The sequence below is a fragment of the Oncorhynchus mykiss genome, chromosome 23, assembly GCF_013265735.2.
Source record: "Oncorhynchus mykiss isolate Arlee chromosome 23, USDA_OmykA_1.1, whole genome shotgun sequence".
NCBI classification, from domain to species: Eukaryota; Metazoa; Chordata; class Actinopteri; order Salmoniformes; family Salmonidae; genus Oncorhynchus; species Oncorhynchus mykiss.
Window position 1 is genome coordinate 56,855,923 of NC_048587.1, and position 21,187 is coordinate 56,877,109.

At 43.1% G+C, this 21,187-nt stretch overlaps 1 protein-coding gene across 2 annotated transcripts in view; it reads right to left on the minus strand.

Moving 5' to 3' along the window:
• Positions 1-657: 657 nt before the first annotated feature.
• LOC110503005 (fibulin-7) overlaps positions 658-21,187 on the minus strand; it is a 30,064-nt gene continuing 9,534 nt past the window's right edge. For both annotated transcript variants that reach the window (XM_036960867.1, XM_021581369.2), the window contains 6 exons: positions 15,779-15,955; positions 9,430-9,555; positions 6,104-6,241; positions 4,328-4,465; positions 2,466-2,604; positions 658-1,147 (listed from right to left, as the gene is read on the minus strand). In XM_036960867.1, the coding sequence (XP_036816762.1) occupies positions 775-1,147; positions 2,466-2,604; positions 4,328-4,465; positions 6,104-6,241; positions 9,430-9,555; positions 15,779-15,955 (1,091 nt within the window). In that variant the 3' untranslated portion in view covers positions 658-774. The remainder of the gene's footprint in view (positions 1,148-2,465; positions 2,605-4,327; positions 4,466-6,103; positions 6,242-9,429; positions 9,556-15,778; positions 15,956-21,187) is intronic.

Here is a 21,187-nt window from a genome sequence, read left to right on the forward strand (position 1 = left end):
TTTAAAGGGTCTACGTCCCAAATGGCACCCCATTCTCTACATAGTGCACTAAAACGTAGTTTATTTAATAGTGAATAGGGTGCCACTTTGGATGCATTCTGGGGTTCATGACTCTTAAAGGCCCATTCTGTGATATTTTCAGCCGTTTTGATAAACAGCTTTATAGGAACAGAGTGGGCCTTTAAACTGATCTTCACAATGTCATTGCATATATACGAGCAAAGCCTTCGGTCACCATGGCAACCTCATTCCATTACCACTCTGTTAGTTTGCTTTACAAATGTTTACTCACTCACCCACTCACTCATTCAGTAATTAACTCACTCAATACACCATTCATTAATTTCCGTTCCATCCTCACTCATATACTTCATAATCGACGTCAGTCCAAACCATTCTGTCCTCCCGCTCTGTTGTTTCCTTCCAACTTCTCCCTCTCTCTCTCCGTCCTCCTCCCTCGCTCCGTCCTCCTCCCTCTCTCTGTCCTCCTCCCTCTCTCCTCCCTTCTCTCTCCATCCTCCTCCCTCTCTCCGTCCTTCTCCCTCTCTCCTTCACTCTCCGTCCTTCTCCCTCTCTCCTTCACTCTCCGTCCTTCTCCCTCTCTCCTTCTCTCTCTGCCCTCCTCCCTCTCTCTCCGCCCTCCTCCCTCTCTCCGTCCTTCTCCCTCTCTCCTCATCCCTCTCTCCATTCTTCTCCCTCTCTCCTCCTTCTTCGTTCCTCTTCTCCCTTCCTCCCTCTGTCCCTTTCACTCGTTCCTCTGTCCGTCCATCCTCCTCAGAAGTTATACGCTGATACCAGAATATGCACCTTCGCCACATGCTTAGCCTGGAAGGTGCGATCACTATACTCTGACATGTCCACATCAACACTGATATCCTGTGGTCCTCTTAACCTCTGAACTAGGATCAATTCACCAGTCTGGCGGTCCGACCTTTGCATCACGAACATCCCGCGGCTGTTTCCCCCGACAATGCCGAATCTCAGGCTATCGGGGCCGGGGCGGCCGGGGGCGGCTGCGGTTGCCATGCGGAACAGGGTTGCCGGGGTCTGGAGGTTGGAGGGGAGGGAGAGGTAGTGGAAGGAGACCGTCTTAGGAGCCAGGTGACAGGAACGACTCTCCATAGGGCAGGGGTTCCTCTCACACTGACTGTGAGTGAGAAGAGAGGAGATGTTGAGACCAAGTTTAACCTCTTGACGCTTACTGTGGAAAGATCCATACACATTATAACATTGTGATTAAAGTATTGTTACACAAGTCAGTCTCCTTGGGAAAATAAACAGGGAGGAAAGTGTACATAATGTTCCCTCCCTCCCTACACTCTTAGATCAAAGACTTCCAAAAGGGTTCTTCAGCTGTCCCCATAGGAGAACCCTTTTGGTTCCAGGTAGAACACTTTTGGGTTCCATATATATAGAACCCTACATGGAACCCAAAAGTGTTCTTCAAATGATGATCCTATGGGGACAGCCAAAGAACCCTTTTATGTTCTAGATAGCACCTTTTGTTCGAAGACTGTAGGCTTGTGAATTAGAGTGAAATGGAGAAACCCTGACAACAGTATTTCTCTGTCTCCGTGTACTTATTCACCCTGCCTCTCCCGCTTGCTCTCTCCCTCTCTTTCTCTCTCTCCTCCACTGGCAGTCCTGCAGTCTTTCAGCACAGTGATGGTTCAGTAGGAGTGGACAGAGCTACATTTCATACCTTTATTGCCTTTAAATGAGGCAATTTGTGAGGAGTTGGCAAACACTATCTAAGACTGAGGCCAAGGCATCTTGGAAAGGATGGTGGTTGTGGTCATATAGCCAGGAGGCCAGGACACAGAACCCTGAACTAGAACAGCTGCTAGTGGGATTCTAGAAGACAACGCTAGAGATTCTACATTTATTCTGGAGAGTTTGAGACTGCTTCAAATAAGGTGGAAACATGAAGATGTCATTTTCACTTATTTTGGACTCTAGTGACATGAACAGACAAATGCGTACAGCAGACAGATCAATCACATGATCAAACACACACACACACACACACACACACACACACACACACACACACACACACACACACACACACACAAAATCTGGTACCATCGTTTCCAGACAGAGGACAATTCATTCCTTTCCCCCTTAGTACTGAGTCAAGTCTCCAGCGTCCCTGGTCAAAATGTTTGAAATGAAAGATGAGATGTTTCAGTCATGATTCATCCTGATGAAGAAACAATATTGTTTGAGAGAGTATTTTACTTGCATACTTTGTTTGTCCTGCTGGTATGGTTTTATGAGCATTTCTATGAGTTCTTGTATCATTTTAAGGGACTTGCCTGTCAATGACTCCAAGAGTTGGTATGTTTGTTTTCCTAAGACGTATAGCAATAACTCTGTAGGAGAGACTTGTTTCGTTTTATATATCTGAAGATATATACACACACACACACACGCACCAGGCGGTGTCTATCTGAACTACTTACAAGGGAGACGTCTTGACGTAGCTGATGTTGCCGTGTGATCGGGGACACTCCGGGCTCACACACTGGAACCCTCCTCCAGTGTTGATGCATGTTGTTCCTCTACTGCAGTTGTGCTGCTGGGTCAGACACTCATCCACATCTGGAGGGCAACATGAGGGGGAGGGAGAGAGGGAAAGAGAGGGTGGATGGGAGGTAGGGGAGAGAGAGAGAGAGAGAGAGAATAAATGAAACAGAAAAATAAAGAGTGAAACATTGGTAGTTCAGTTTAGTCTCTCAAACGGCTTGTCTCGCATCCTGGACCAAGACATTCCTTCTGTTCTGCTGTGAAGTGGTGAGGTCATCTGTTCCACTGGCCAGCAGAGAAAGTAACGCTTCTTAAGCTTACAGGGCAGATGAAACAGGTCTGGGGAGTAAAGCCTATGGCCAGGCCAGAGAGAGGGACATGGGACACCTCCATATAAATACATACAGCCATCTGCCTCATCTTTCGCTCTTGCTCTCTATCTTTTTCTTCCCTTCTTTCCAAACACCTTCACCCATAGCTAAGCTGAACCATGATGTTTGTTTATCCCTCTATTCTCTCCACCCTTCATTCCCTCCCTCCTCTACCCTTCTCTAATTTGTTCCACTGGCCAGAAGTAGAGCAGGGTAAGAAATGACAGGGGGGAGGGGGAGGGGGGGGGGGAAGAAGAAGAAACTGGATTGAGGACTACGGTCAGGGCAGAGGCTTGAGGACGGACACCTCTACAGAAATATCTTCCTCTACCATGATCGGCCTTCCTTTCCAAAGAACTCCATAGCTAAACCAACCATGATGTTTGTTTATCCCTTCATCCCTCATCTCCATTCTCCATTCCCTCATCTCCATTCTCCCTTCTCTCATTGCACCTTTATTTATGTTCTGGAAGCTCCATTGGTGTTCTGATGGGTTTAGTCATATAAATCACTGCTATCCCCGTAGCTCCAGAAGGGTAAGCCCCACAACCCTATCAGACCCATTATACAGCGCCTTAGCCAGGACCCAGGCTGTGTCTAAAAGCATTACTAGCTGTCAAATCCTTGCTTCCTCCGTCCTCCAGACACACAGATTTGACAGCTAGAAATGTTTTCAGCCAACCCCAGTGTGGCGCTCCCTGCCTGTAGCGTTGTAGTTCTAAGCCCAGCTCTAAAGTCCCTTGCATAGCTCCAAGATCAAGACCATGGAAATGAATGGGCCATTGTCCTCTATCCCTTCCTACCCTCCTTCAATCACCCCTACCCTCCCTACTGCCCTCTATCCCTCCATCCCCTTCTACCCTCCATCCCCCTCCATGCCCTCCTACCCTCCATCACCCCTACCCTCCCTACCGCCCTCTATCACCCCTACCCTCCCTTCCACCCTCTATCCCCTTCTACCCTCCATCTCTCCTATCGCCCTCCACCCCTCTCTCCTACCCTCCCTTCATCCCTCCTACCCTCCATCCATCTCTCCTACCCTCTCAACATCCATCTCTCCCTTCCTCCATCCCTCATACCCTCCTACCCACCCTCCATCTCTCCCTTCCTCCATCCCTCCTTCCATCCCTCCGACCCCCCTCCATCTCTCCTACCCTCCCTCCATCCCTCCCTCCCTCCATTCCTCCTACCCTTCCACCATCCCTCCTACCTTCCCTCCATCACTCAAACCCTCCCTACATCACTCTTATCCTCCATCTCTCCTACCCTCCATCCCTCCCATCCATCCCCTCTACCATCCCTCCAAACCTCCATCAATCCCTCCGACCCTTCCTCCTACCATCCCTCCTACCCTACCCCAATCCCTGCTACCCTTCCTCCTACACTCCCTCCTACCCTCCATCTCCTCCTACCCTCCTGTCACTCACCCTCACAGCTCCTACCATCAGGCAGCAGCTTATAGTGGCTGGGGCAGGAGCAGTGGTAGGAGCCTGGTATGTTGACACACTCGTACACACACAGCTTGCCCCCCTGGTCCAGCCGGTACACCTCACACTCATTTACATCTGGGAGGAGAGAGAGAGGGGGGGGGGGGATATGCACGTCAGTCACATGATCAGACATGTGGGGGTACAAACAACAGGGTGGAAAGGAGGAGAAAGAGAGAGAAAAGAGAGTCATATAATTAAAATGTTAGAGCACTATAGAGAGATACAGTAGCTAGAAGGATTTGGGGTAAAGGGCATCTGTTCTGTCTGGCTGTCCGGGAGGGGGGTAAGAAGGGATGGTAAGAGTTGTTGAATGCCTAATTGAGAGTGATCTAATCTATCCAATCCCAACTAGTGTTTAGTGGGTAGGTGCTACGGGTTGTTTCTGTATAAGGCCAGTCTTACCCTGGCAGAGTTTTCTGAGGTACCACTCATATGAAACAGACGCTTTGCATCATTATGTAGGATGGTTCGATTTTGGCAAGTTCTATCAAAGATACACAGCTAATCGATATGGACACATTTTGGCAAGTTCTATCAAAGATACACAGCTAATCGATATGGACACATTTTGGCAAGTTCTATCAAAGATACACAGCTAATCGATATGGACACATTTTGGCAAGTGGACACCAAAGTGGAGCACTAAATGATTGACACCCTTGATAAAGATGAGCAAACATGATTATAAAAAAAATCATTCAAATACTGGGCTATATTGTATGCTCAATTTTTTTTTAAATTCTATTATTTTATACTAATACAATTGCTCTGGGAAGAAAAGTACACATTTATTTCCCCTTTTATCTATTTTTTACCTTTCAATACCTCACCTTTTTCTAGTATATTTTGTAAGTTGGAGAACACATTGGGAGGGATCTTAGCCCATTCCTTCATACAGAATCCTTCCAGATCCTTGATATCCTTCGCCTGTGTTTATGGACTGCCCTCTTCAATTCAAACCACATGTTTTCAATAGGTCTCAATTCCGGAGACTGACATGGCCACTGCAAAATTTTGATTCCGTGGCCAATTAACAATTTCTTTGTGGATTTTGATGTGTGCTTGGGGTTATTGTCTTGCTGACAAATCTCCAGCTTTTTGAAAGGTATTGAAAAGAGGGGTGTGAAATAATTTTGACCCCTGCTTTTTTAAGGAGAAAAAAAGTATTACTTGTTAAATAAAATATATTTATCTGAGCAATTGTATAGGTGTAAAATAATATAATTTCCCAATTTTTTTGAGCATACAATATAGATCAGTATTTTAATTATTCATTTTATACAGTCAGTTTTGTTATCGGAGCCCCACAGGCCCTTTCCACCTTGGCTTAGCGTGGTTAAACCAGACTGAACACTTAGCTTGGTTAAACCAGACTGAACACTTAGCTTGGTTAAACCAGACTGAACGCTTAGCTTGGTTAAACCAGACTGAACGCTTAGCTTGGTTAAACCAGACTGAACACTTAGCTTGGTTAAACCAGACTGAACGCTTAGCTTGGCTAAACCAGACTGAACGCTTAGCATAGTTAAACCAGACTGAGCGCTTAGCTTGGTTAAACCAGATTGAACGCTTAGCGTAGTTAAACCAGTCTGAACGCTTAGCTTGGCTAAACCAGACTGAACGCTACACACACTATAACCAACCAGGCTCACAAAGTATCCTGGTTAAGGTGGGAACTCACTTCATCCAACACTAAAGCATCTCATATCTCACCCTGGCAGATACTGTTGTCAGATGTCCCACTCATGTGAAAGCCAGCATCGCAGCTGCAGTGTTGGGCGCGGTCCACTTTGGCACAGCGGGGACGTCTGCTGAACGCCGGGTCATTCATGACGCTCCACTCGGGCGGAGCTGAACACGAGAGAGGGAGAGGGAAGAGCTTAAACTTCACCCGGTGGCCCCGAGAGGGCCTCGAGGGCCCTTGCACCACTGGACAGCATAAACACGCACATAAAGCACAAACAACAACACCATGCAGAGGTACTGTACATGACAATACATGGACAAACAACACCACCATGCAGAGGTACTGTACATGACAATACATGGACAAACAACACCACCATGCAGAGGTACTGTACATGACAATACATGGACAAACAACACCACCATGCAGAGGTACTGTACATGACAATACATGGACAAGCAACACCACCATGCAGAGGTACTGTACATGACAATACATGGACAAACAACACCACCATGCAGAGGTACTGTACATGACAATACATGGACAAACAACACCACCATGCAGAGGTACTGTACATGACAATACATGGACAAACAACACCACCATGCAGAGGTACTGTACATGACAATACATGGACAAACAACACCACCATGCAGAGGTACTGTACATGACAATACATGGACAAACAACACCACCATGCAGAGGTACTGTACATGACAATACATGGACAAACAACACAGACGAGGACATAGACTTATAAACACAACACAGACCAACAGCACAACACAGACCAACAGCACAACACAGACCAACAACACAACACAGACCAACAGCACAACACAGACCAACAACACACACAGACCAACAGCACAACACAGACCAACAGCACAACACAGACCAACAGCACAACACAGACCAACAACACAACACAGACCAACAACACAACACAGAACAACAACACAACAGAGACCAACAACACAACACAGACCAACAGCACAACACAGACCAACAACACAACACAGACCAACAGCACAACACAGAACAATAACACAACACAGACCAACAGCACAACACAGACCAACAGCACAACACAGACCAACAGCACAACACAGACCAACAACACAACACAGACCAACAGCACAACACAGAACAACAACACAACACAGACCAACAGCACAACACAGACCAACGGCACAACACAGACCAACAGCACAACACAGACCAACAACACAACACAGACCAACAGCACAACACAGAACAACAACACAACACAGACCAACAACACAACACAGACCAACAGCACAACACAGATCAACAACACAACACAGACCAACAACGCAACACAGACCATCAACGCCACACAGACTAACAACACACCACAGACTTACAACACAGACAATACAACGTAACACAGACTAACAACACAACACAGACTATCAACACAACATCAAATCAAATATTATTGGTCACATACACATTGTTAGCAGATGTTATTGGTCACATACACATGGTTAGCAGATGTTATTGGTCACATACACATGGTTAGCAGATGTTATTGGTCACATACACACATACACTCTCGGCACTGTATTGTCATCAAAGAAGTTGTTTAATTTGTCTGGAAGCAAAACGGGGCTGGTTTTCTTTTTGTAATCCGTGATTGTCTGTAGACCCTGCCACAGACGTCTTGTGTTTGAGTTGTTACATTGCAACTCCACTTTGTCTCTATACTGACGCTTTGCTTGTTTGATTGCTTACGGAGGGAATAACTATACTGTTTTGTATTCAGCCATATTTACAGTCACCTTGCCATGATTAAATGCGGTGGTACGTGTTTTCAGTTTTGCACAAATGCTGCCATCAATCCATGGTTTCTGTTTAGGAAAAGTTTTACCAGTCACAGTGGGTACAACATTTCCTATACACTTCCTTATAAACTCGCTTACCAAGTCAGCATAAACGTCAATGTTATTCTCTGAGGCTACCCGGAACATATCCCAGTCAATGTGATCGAATCAATCTTGAAGCGTGGAATCCGATTGGTCAGACCAGCGTTGGATAACCTAAGCACGGGCGCTTCCTACTTTCTGCCTATAGGAGGGGAGCAACAAGATGGAGTCATAGTCAGATTTGCCAAAGGGAGGGTGGGGGAGGGTATTGTATGCAACGCGTAAGTTAGAATAGCAATGGTTGAGCGTGTTACTCGCTCATGTACTGCAATCGATATGTTGATAGAATTTAGGTAGCCTTGTTCTCAAATTAGCATTGTTAAAATCCCCAGCTACAATAAATACAGCCTCAGGATATATGGTTTTCAGTTTGGATAAAGTCCAGTGAAGTTTCTTGATGGCCGTCTAGGTATCCGCTTGCGGGGGGGATATACACGGCTGTGACGATAACAGAGGAGAGTTCTCTTGGGAGATAATACGGTCGGCATTTGATTGTGAGGAATTCTAGGTCAAGGTGAACAAAAGGACTTGAGTTCTTGTATGTTGTTACAATTACACCATGAGTCGTTAATCATGAAACATACAATCCCGCCCTTTTCTTACTGGAGAGATGTTTGTTCCTGTTGGCGCGATGCACTGAAAATTCCGTTGGCTGTACGGACTCCGACAGCATGTCCCCAGCTAGCCATGTCTCGTGAAACAGAGTATGATACAATCCCGGATACCTCTTTGCAAAGCAACTCTAGTCCTGACTTTGTCGACTGTTAACTAGGGACACTGGACATTAGCGAGTAATATATTCGGAAGAGGTAGGTGGTGTGCGCGCATCCGAAGCCTCACTAGAAGACCGTTCCGGCAACCTCTCCTCCGACTCCGTTGTTTTGGGTTGGCCTCTGGAATCAATTCAAATGCGCTGGGAGGTGCAGACAAAGGATCTGCTTTGGGAAAGTCGTATTCCTGGTTGTTGTGCTGGTAAGTTGACATCTCTCTGATATCCAATAGTTCTTCCCAGCTCTATGTAATAGCACTTAAGGTTTTCTGATCTAACAATGTAAGAAATAATACATTAAAAAATAAATACTGCAGTTTTCTAAGGACTAGAAGCGAAGCTGCCATGTCTATTGGCGCCATCTTGCGTAAACATAGACTAACAACGCAACACAGACTAACAACGCAACACAGACTAACAACGCAACACAAACTAACAATGCAACACAGACAATAAACGCAACACAGACTATCAACACAACACAGACTAACACAAAACAGACTACCAACAGATATCCACTAATACAAAACATAATAAGTGAGATAGTAACGAATAGCAATGTCATGCAGTTGTCGCTAGTTCCTATGTGTTCTGGTAGGGTATCAGGTGTATGATGTCTGGTACTGCTGACCCGTCTGTGTCTGGTGCTGACAGTTGGATCCATTCCAGCTCTGTGAACAGGTGCACCTGTACTGGTTTACTCCCTCTACACAGGTCCCTCCGTTCTGGCATGGGTTACTGGAGCACTCACTCACATCTATGGACAAAAGGGAGAGCTGAAATAATGAAAGATGTCCCTGATCAAGATGCAGTAGCATTTCCTGGCATGTGGAATCCCAATAACCATTCTAGTGTTCTATTTATCTCTGTGGTTGAAACTGTTGAAAATACATACTTTGTCCCAGTGTCAGTTCTCTGCTTGTCTTAGACCCATCTAGGAGCTGTACAGTGGAAGTTGGAAGCTTACATACACTTAGGTTGGAGTCATTAAAACTAGTTTCTCAACCATTCCACAAATTTCTTGTTAACAAACTATAGTTTTGGCAAGTCGGTTAGGACATCTACTTTATGCATGACACAAGTAATTTTTCCAACTATTATTTACAGACATTATTTCACTGTATCACAACTCCAGTGGGTCAGAAGTTTACATACACTAACTTGACTGTGCCTTTAAACAGCTTGGAAATTCCATAAAATGATGTAATGCTTTAGAAGCTTCTTATAGGCTAATTGACATCATTTGAATCAATTGGAGGTGTACCTGTGGATGTACTTCAAGGCCTACATTCAAACGCAGTGCATCTTTGCTTGAAATCATGGAAAGATCAAAAGAAATCAGCAAAGACTTCAGAAGAAAAATTGTAGACATCCACAAGTCTGGTTCATCCTCGGAAGCAATTTCCAAATGCCTGAAGGTACCACGTTCATCTGTAGAAACAATAGTACGCAACTATAAACACCATGGGACCACGCAGCCATCATAGAGCTCCGGAAGGAGACGCATTCTGTCTCCTAGAGATGAACGTACTTTGGTGCGAAAAGTGCAAATCAATCCTAGAACAACAGCAAAGGACCTTGTGAAGATGCTGGAGAAAACAGGTACAAAAGTATCTATATCCACAGTAAAACGAGTCCTATATCAACATAACCTGAAAGGCCGCTCAGCAAGGAAGAAGCCACTGCTCCAAAACCGCCATAATAAAGACAGACTACGGTTTGCAACTGCACATGGGGACAAAGATCATACTTTTTGGAGAAATGTCCTCTGGTCTGATGAAACAAAAATAGAGCTGTTTGGCCATAATGACCATAGTTATGTTTGGAGGAAAAAGGGGGAGGCTTGCAAGCCGAAGAACACCATCCCAACCGTTAAGCATGGGGGTGGCAGCATCATGTTGTGGGGGTGCTTTGCTGCTGGATGGACTGGTGTACTTCACAAAATAGATGGCATGATGAGGAGGAAAATGATGTGGATATATTGAAGCAACATCTCAAGACTTCACTCAAGAAGTTAAAGCTTGGTCCCAAATGAGTCTTCCAAATGGACAATGACACCGAGCGTACTTCCAAAGTTGTGGCAAAATGGCTTAAGGACAACAAAGTCAAGATATAGGAGTGGCCATCACAAAGCCCTGACCTTGCAAGCAAGGAGGCCTACAAACCTGAGTCAGTTACACCAGCTCTGTCAGGAGGAATGGGCCAAAATTCACTCAACTTATTGTGGGAAGCTTGTGGAAGGCTACCTGAAATGTTTGACCCAAGTTAAACAATTTAAAGGCAATGCAACCAAATACTAATTGAGTGTATGTAAACTGCTGACCCACTGGGAATGTGATGAAATAAATAAAAGCTGAAATAAATCATTCTCTCTACTATTATTCTGACATTTCACATTCTTTAAATAAAGTGGTGATCCTAACTGACCTGAAACAGGGAATTTTGACTAGGACTAAATTTCAGGAATTGTGAAAAACTGAGTTTTAATGTATTTGGATTAAGGTGTATGTAAACTTACGACTTCAACTGTATATCTGCTCTCTGTCCAGGGGAGGGGTGATACGTTATACAGCAGAATCAGACCAGAATAACCTGGCACCATCATTTACGGACGGAGGACAATTCACTACTTTCCCCGTCAATACTTCCCTTCAAGTCTCCAGCCTCTCGGTTTAAAGTGCTTTAAATAAGAGATGAAATGCTTCCCTCCTGATTCATACTGTATAAAGAAGTGGTATAGTTTGAGCTAGATGGACTTGCAGGGATGGATGGTGATTATGTGAGCATGATGAATAAAGCTCTCCAGAGACGGTTGGAATGGCTTTTTTAGCATTATGGTTTTAATGGTTTTAACTCTATAATTTTAAGAGACACGTGCCTTCCACGGACTCGGTTCATGTCATTGCTTATAACAAGTGAAAAACTATCTAGAAGAGATGTGTACTGTTTTATAAACATGAAGAAAAAGGTTACTCCTCTAGCTTGGAAACTTAATCAATTACAACAAGAATGTCTCTTCAAGTGCAAAGTGGACAAAGTTAGAAGAAAGCTGTCTTTCTCTTGAGAGTAGTGGCTCTATCAGGGGATTAAGAATAACACACACACACCCTACTCTACCCCCCACCCTGTATCCACCGCCACCTCTCTCTGGACTGGTGGAATACCTGGAGCAGGACTACTGAGGTCTGCCAAATTATTCTACTGCTGGAGGAGGAATAACACAAACACACAGGGTGACCTTGTCTGACCTAGAGCGGCCAGCTAAGAGGGGTTCCGACTGGCCACCCCACATATGCTCTCTCTAATTCTCTCTTTCTTTCTCTCTCTCGGAGGACCTGAGCCCTAGGACCATGCCTCAGGACTACCTGACATGATGACTCCTTGCTGTCCCCAGTCCACCTGACCGTGCTGCTGCTCCAGTTTCAACTGTTCTGCCTTATTATTATTCGACCATGCTGGTCATTTATGAACATTTGAACATCTTGGCCATGTTCTGTTATAATCTCCACCCGGCACAGCCAGAAGAGGACTGGCCACCCCACATAGGCTGGTTCCTCTCTAGGTTTCTTCCTAGGTTTTGGCCTTTCTAGGGAGTTTTTCCTAGCCACCGTGCTTCTACACCTGCATTGCTTGCTGTTTGGGGTTTTAGGCTGGGTTTCTGAACAGCACTTTGAGATATCAGCTGATGTACGAAGGGCTATATAAATACATTTGATTTGATTTGATTTGGTTCCTAGTCCTCACACAAACAGACAAGGGGAGCAGAAGAAAAGTTCCATTCTTCAGTCTGGAGCTCAGATCCCTCCCTGAATGAAACCATTAAATGTCTCAGTGGACTCAGAAAACACCTGTACAGTACTAGACCACATTCCAGAGCAGGGCACATTCTCCTTCCCCTCTACATGCTGTTGCTATTCCACCATAATAACCACTACATCCTAAATAGCACCATATTCCCTAAGTAGTGCAATACTTTAGACTAGGGCCCATAATTTGTGCACTACATAGGGACTATGATGTAATTTGGGACACACCCCAGGACGGGCAGCAGGGCTACTGTAAAATAACCCCTTCTTGTGTTTCTGTTTCTCCCTACAGTCTCTTTGTTTTGGGGTTCCAGGAAGCAGAGGCTAAGGCCATGCATGCTGTCATTACAGCACCACAGCCCATGGTCTGATAGCATGCAGCTATGTTAAGCATGCTATTGATGGCTCACATCTCTGTCCGGCCATCGCTACAGGCAGAAGCCCAGACATTCCAAGGCTGTGTAACAAATGGCATCCTTTTCACTGTGCACTGCTTTTGACCAGGGTATAGGGCTCTGGTCAAAAGTAGTGCACTAAATAGGGTGTCATTTGAGAAACATCCCAAGTGGTTCAGTCAGTTCAGTCAGAGTGTTCTCAGGTTTCTATGTAAAGTGGTTCAGTCAGTTCAGTCAGAGTGTTCTCAGGTCTCTATGTAAAGGGGTTCAGTCAGTTCAGTCAGAGTGTTCTCAGGTCTCTATGTAAAGGGGTTCAGTCAGTTCAGTCAGAGTGTTCTCAGGTCTCTATGTAAAGGGGTTCAGTCAGTTCAATCAGAGTGTTCACAGATCTCTATGTAAAGGGGTTCAGTCAGTTCAGTCAGAGTGTTCTCATGTCTCTATGTAAAGGGGTTCAGTCAGAACAATCAGAGTGTTGTCAGGTCTCTATGTAAAGTGGTTCAGTCAGTTCAGTCAGAGTGTTCTCAGGTCTCTATGTAAAGGGGTTCAGTCAGTTCAGTCAGAGTGTTCTCAGGTCTTTATGTAGAGGGGTTCAGTCAGTTCAGTCAGAGTGTTCTCAGGTCTCTATGTAAAGGGGTTCAGTCAGTTCAGTCAGAGCGTTCTCAGGTCTCTATGTAAAGTGGTTCAGTCAGTTCAGTCACAGTGTTCTCAAGTCTCTATGTAAAGGGGTTCAGTCAGTTCAGTCAGAGTGTTCTCAGGTCTCTATGTAAAGTGGTTCTGTCAGTTCAGTCAGAGTGTTCTCAGGTCTCTATGTAAAGGGGTTCAGTCAGTTCAGTCAGAGTGTTCTCAGGTCTCTATGTAAAGGGGTTCAGTCAGTTCAGTCAGTGTTCTCAGGTCTCTATGTAAAGGGGTTCAGTCAGTTCAGTCAGAGCGTTCTCAGGTCTCTATGTAAAGTGGTTCAGTCAGTTCAGTCACAGTGTTCTCAGGTCTCTATGTAAAGTGGTTCAGTCAGTGTTCTCAGGTCTCTATGTAGTTGGTCTATACATCGCTACCTGTCCTGTACCACAGGTGGCCCCTGGGGAAGGCAAATTAACACCATGGAGGAGTCCAAAATACAGTAAGCTCTCAGAAGCAAAGACCTTCCACTCTCCCTCCCTAGTCTAAAATACAGTAAGCCCTCAGAAGCAAAGACCTCCAACTCTCCCTCCCTAGTCCAAAATACAGTAAGCTCTCAGAAGCAAAGACCTCCCACTCTCCCTCCCTAGTCCAAAATACAGTAAGCTCTCAGAAGCAAAGACCTCCCACTCTCCCTCCCTAGTCCAAAATACAGTTAGTCCACAGAGCTAAAGACCTCCCTCTCTCCCTCCCTAGTCCAAAATACAGTTAGTCCACAGAGCTAAAGACCTCCCTCTCTCCCTCCCTAGTCCAAAATACAGTTAGACCACAGAGCTAAAGACCTCCCTCTCTCCCTCCCTAGTCCAAAATACAGTTAGTCCACAGAGCTAAAGACCTCCCTCTCTCCCTCCCTAGTCCAAAACACAGTTAGTCCACAGAGCTAAAGACCTCCCTCTCTCCCTCTAGTCCAAAATACAGTTAGTCCACAGAGCCAAAGACCCAGATACTCTGCCCTCCTATACTTCTCTCTCACCCTCTCTTTCTTTCTCTCTCCCTCTCTCTCTCACTCACCCTCTCTCGCTCTCACCCTCTCACTCTCACCCTCTCTTTCACTCCTCCTCTCTCGCTCCTTCCTTTCTCTCTCTTTCTCTCACCCACTCGCTACCCCTCTCTCTCTCTCTACCGCTCTCCCTCTCTTTCTCTCACCCGCTCTCTCCTCTTCTACATTCTTCCTCTCCTTCCCTCTCTCTTCCGCCGTCATCAATCTTTACATGTCTACAGGACCCTCCGTCTGAAGAGACTACTGTAGATTCTAGAATAACAATGGGTTGGTGTTGCAGATGGCAGCTTTCTGTCCATTAGTGTTCTTTCTACAGAGTAACAAACTAAACATGCCCTAATGAACACGACCCAGGTTAAGTGTGCATAGTCACATTGCATTTACCCAACAGTGAGTGTTTGTGTAGCCGCTGCAGCCGCTCTGACCACAGTTTTAAAATCTTCACAGGCCAAATTGTGAAGAACAGGATGGGAGTTTACAGTCATAGTGATGTCTGTAGTAAAAGCTAAGAATTTACAGGTGAATGGATGGATCTCTACTGTGCAAACACAGCCCCAATACATAAAAGCACTCTGATGTAACGTCAGCATGTAGTTAACATTTTTCCCTGTTACCTTCTCTCCTTACACCTTACGAACACCCTTTCTCCATCTCTCCCTCACCATCTCCCTCTCCCCAGCTCCCTCTCTCCCACTCTGTCCCCCTCTAGCTCTCTGTAATACCAGTACATTCCTGTGCATTGTGAGGACCGAGGCCATGGCAGCAGCAGTAGTGAAATAACAACCATGTGAGACCTTTACAGTGACTGGCTGCTGTAAAACTAAAGTCCTTTTAAAGAGGAACGTGTGTGTAGGAGACAGCAAAACAACACACTGACAAAAGGTTGTGTTGGTGGAAACTGCAATCTAAAGAGTGAGATGGGCTCTGGTGTCAGGTGGACAGACACATTGAAACATTTATTAAGTTACTGGCCAAATAGAGGTATGGTGGAGCAGTGTGTGCCGGTCCATCTCTTCATGATTTCCTCAGCCCAGCATTACCTAAAGTGACGTGTGTTTGTCTATAGTATCTGTTTGGACAGACAGACAAACAGTACTGTACCTTTACCTTTACAGATGGTGTTGACACCGCTCCAACTCCCGTTCTCCTGACACACACGTGTCTCGGGGCCCACCAGGTGGTAACCATGGGAACAGGTAAAATGGACCTCATGACCGATGAAATACTTGGAGCCAAACTTCCTCCCGTGGACAGGGGCTTCCAGGGAGGGGCAAACGGACGGAGCTGAGAGAGAGAGAGGGGAGGGACGGAGGGAGGGAAAGAAAGAAGAGGAAGGGAGGAGGGGCAGGGAGAGAGAGAAGGAGAGAGAGGATTGTCACATGTATGCATACGGAGTCGTGCACCCAGCATACTGTGGTATTTAGTGTCTGTGGACATACACAGACACTAAATGCCTAATTTCATCCAACAATACCAGCTCTATAACAAATAAAACTTCAAATAGTTATGAAAAAATGTGCATTTTATTGAGACAAGCTACTACAAATACTGGCATCATTAATACAAAGGCAGCACACAATTGTCCAGAATTGACAGCCAAGGTGTATGGCAACTAATCGGCCACCAACCTCAAGGCACAACAGAGGGTAGTGCGTACGGCCAAGCTTCCTGCCATCCAGGACCTCTATATCAGGCGGTGTCAGAGCAAGGCCCTAAAAATGGTCAAAGACTCCAGCCACCCTAGTCATAGACTGTTTTCTCTGCTACTGCATGGCAAGCGGTACCAGAGTGCCAAGTCCAGGACCAAAAGGCTTCTTAACAGATTCTACCCCCAAGCCATAAGACTCCTGAACAGATAATCAACCGGCTACCCAGACCCCTCTTTTACGCTGCTGCTACTCTCTGTTTATAATCTATGCATAGTCACTTTAACTCTGCTTACAGTGCCTTGCAAAAGTATTCATCCCCCTTGGCGTTTCTGCTATTTTGTTGCATTATAACCTGTAATTGAATTACACTTTTATTTGGAATTCCTGAATAGGACATACACAAAATAGTCCAAATTGGTGAAGTGAAATGAAAAAAGTAACTTGTTTCAAGAAATTGTAAAAAATAAAAACAGAAAAGTGGTGCGTGCATACAGTATGTATTCACCCCCTCTGCTAAGATCTGGTGCAACCAATTACCTTCAGAAGTCACATAATTAGTTCAATAAAGTCCACCTTTGTGCAATCTAAGTCTCACATGATCTGTCACATGAGTTCAGTATATATACACCTGTTCTGAAAGGCCCCAGAGTCTGCAACACCACTAAGCAAGGGGCACCACCAAGCAAGCGGCACCATGAAGACCAAGGAGCTCTCCAAACAGGTCAGGGACAAATTTGTGGAGAAGAACATATAAGGGTTGGGTTAGAAAAATATACTGAAACTTTGAACATCCCATGGAGCACCATTAAATCCATTATTAAAATATGGAAAGAATATGGCACCACAACAAACCTGTCAAGAGAGGGCCGCTCACCAAAACTCATGGACCAGGCAAGGAGGGCATTAATCAGAGGCAACAAAGAGATCAAAGATAACCCTGAAGGAACTGCAAAGCTCTACAGCGGAGATTCGAGTATCTGTCCATAGGACCACTATAAGCCATACACTCCACAGAGCTGGGCATTACGGAAGAGCGGCCAGAAAAAAGCCATTGCTTAAAGGAAAAAATAAGCAAACACGTTTGGTGTTCGCCAAAAGGCATATGGGTGACTCCCCAAACATATAGAAGAAGGTACTCTGGTCAGATGAGACTAAAATTGAGCTTTTTGGCCATCAAAGAAAACGCTATGTCTGGAGCAAACACAACACCTCTCATCACCCCGAGAACACCATCCCCCCAGTGAAGCATGGTGGTGGCGGCATCATGCTGTAGGGATGTTTTTCATCGGCAGCGACTGGGAAACTGGTCAGAATCGAAGGAATGATGAATGGTGCTAAATACACAGAAATTCTTGAGGGAAACCTGTTTCAGTCTTCCAGAGATTTTAGACTGGGATGGAGATTCACCTTCCAGTAGGACAATGACACTCAGCATACTGCTAAAGCAACACTGGAGTGGTTTAAGGGGAAACATTTAGATATCTTGGAATGGCCTAGTCAAAGCCCAGACCTCAATCCAATTGAGAATCTGTGGTATGATTTAAAGATTGCTGTACACCAGCGTTACCCATCCAACTTGAAGGAGCTGGAGCAGTTTTGTCTTGAAGATTGGGAAAAAAATCCCAGTGGCAAGATGTGTCAAGCTTATAGAGACATACCCCAAGAGACTTGCAGCTGTATTTGCTGCAAAATGTGTCTCTACAAAGTATTGACTTTGGGGGGGTGAATAGTATTCAGTTTTTTTGTGTAGTTCCTTGTTTTGTTTCACAAGAAAAACTATTTTGCATCTTCAAAGTGGTAGGCATGTTGTGTAAATCAAATGATACAATCTCCCCAAAAATCGATTTTAATTCCAGGTTGTAAGGCAACGAAATTGGAAAAATGCCAAAGGGGGTGAAAACTTTCGCAAGGCACTGTACATGTACATATTACCTCAATTACATCAACTAACCGGTGCCCCCACACATTGACTCTGTACCGGTACCCCCTGTATTTTGCCTCGCTTGTTATTTTACTGCTGCTGTTTAATTATTTGTTACTTTAATTTTTTTTTTAAACATTTTTTACCAAATAGTTATTTTTATTTGTTTTTCTTAACTTCTTAAAGCGTTGTTGGTTAAGGGCTTGTAAGTAAGCATTTGACTGTAAGGTGTAAACCTGTTGTTATCGGCACATGTGACAAATACAATTTGATAAGTTATTAAAATAAAGATGTTTGACTAGTACAGTACAGCCTATGAGCTTAAAGTAAAGTAATTTCAAGAGAGGAAGAGAGTGAGAGAAAGTGAAATAAACAATAAAAAAAATAACAGTAAACGTTAAAATAATAGTTTTTCACTTTTGTTTATTATCTATTTCACTTGCTTTGACAATGTAAACATATGTTCCCATGCCAATAAAAATTGAAATGTTATTGAGCGAGAGAAACATACAGACAGACAGTCTCCTCAGTCTAGCGCTGATGAATAACTAATTTCACCAGTTTTCACAATAGAACAGAATAGAACAGCATAGTATATACATAAATATAACAGAATAGAACAGCATAGTATATACTTAAATATAACAGAATAGAACAGTATAGTATATACTTAAATAGAACAGAATAGAACAGCATAGTATATACTTAAATAGAACAGAATTGAACAGTATAGTATATACTTAAATATAACAGAATAGTATAGTATATACAGTACTTAAATAGAACAGAATAGAATAGTATAGTATATACATAAATATAACAGAATAGTATAGTATATACAGTACTTAAATAGAACAGAATAGAACAGCATAGTATATACTTAAATAGAACAGAATTGAACAGTATAGTATATACTTAAATATAACAGAATAGTATAGTATATACAGTACTTAAATAGAACAGAATAGAATAGTATAGTATATACATAAATATAACAGAATAGTATAGTATATACAGTACTTAAATAGAACAGAATAGAACAGCATAGTATATACTTAAATAGAACAGAATTGAACAGTATAGTATATACTTAAATATAACAGAATAGTATAGTATATACAGTACTTAAATAGAACAGAATAGAATAGTATAGTATATACATAAATATAACAGAATAGTATAGTATATACAGTACTTAAATAGAACAGAATAGAATAGTATAGTATATACTTAAATAGAACAGAATAGAACAGTAAATACTTAAATATAACAGAATAGAATATTATAGTATATACATAAATATAACAGAATAGCATAATATATACTTAAATAGAACAGAATAGAACAGCATAGTATATACTTAAGTAGAACAGAACAGCATAGTATATACTTAAATAGAACAGAATAGAACAGTACAGTATATACTTAAATAGAACAGAATAGAATAGTATAGTATATACATAAATATAACAGAATAGTATAGTATATACAGTACTTAAATAGAACAGAATAGAATAGTATAGTATATACTTAAATAGAACAGAATAGAACAGTAAATACTTAAATATAACAGAATAGAATATTATAGTATATACATAAATATAACAGAATAGCATAGTATAGTATATACAGTACTTAAATAGAACAGAATAGAACAGCATAGTATATACTTAAATAGAACAGAATAGAATAGTATAGTATATACTTAAATAGAACAGAATAGAACAGTAAATACTTAAATATAACAGAATAGAATATTATAGTATATACATAAATATAACAGAATAGAATAGTATAGTATATACAGTACTTAAATAGAACAGCACAGTATATACTTAAGTAGAACAGAACAGCATAGTATATACCTAAATAGAACAGAATAGAATAGTATTTACATAAATATAACAGAATAGAACAGTATATACTTAAATAGAACAGAATAGAATAGTATAGTATATACCTAAATAGAACAGAATAGAATAGTATATACTTAAATAGAACAGAACAGCATAGTATATACCTAAATAGAACAGAATAGAATAGTATATACTTAAATAGAACAGAATAGAACAGCACAGTATATACTTAAGTAGACCTGAACAGCATAGTATACAGCGGGGCAAAAAAGTATTTAGTCAGCCACCAATTGTGCAAGTTCTCCCACTTAAGAATAGGAGAGAGGCCTGTAATTTTCATCATTTGTACACTTCAACTATGACAGACAAAATGAGAAAAAAAATCCAGAAAATCACATTGTAGGATTTTTAATGAATTTATTTGCAAATTATGGTGGAAAATAAGTATTTGGTCACCTACAAACAAGCAAGATTTCTGTCTCTCACAGACCTGTAACTTCTTCTTTAAGAGGCTCCTCTGTCCTCCACTCGTTACCTGTATTAATGGCACCTGTTTGAACTTGTTATCAGTATAAAAGACACCTGTCCACAACCTCAAACAGTCACACTCCAAACTCCACTATGGCCAAGACCAAAGAGCTGTCAAAGGACACCAGAAACAAAATTGTCGACCTGCACCAGGCTGCGAAGACTGAATCTGTAATAGGTAAGCAGCTTGGTTTGAAGAAATCAACTGTGGGAGCAATTATTAGGAAATGGAAGACATACAAGACCACTGATAATCTCCCTCGATCTGGGGCTCCACGCAAGATCTCACCCTGTGGGGTCAAAATGATCACAAGAACGGTGAGCAAAAATCCCAGAACCACACGGGGGGACCTAGTGAATGACCTGCAGAGAGCTGGGACCAAAGTAACAAAGCCTACCATCAGTAACACACTACGCCGCCAGGGACTCAAATCCTGCAGTGCCAGACGTGTCCCCCTGCTTAAGCCAGTATATGTCCAGGCCCATCTGAAGTTTGCTAGAAAGCATTTGGATGATCCAGAAGAAGATTGGGAGAATGTCATATGGTCAGATGAAACCAAAA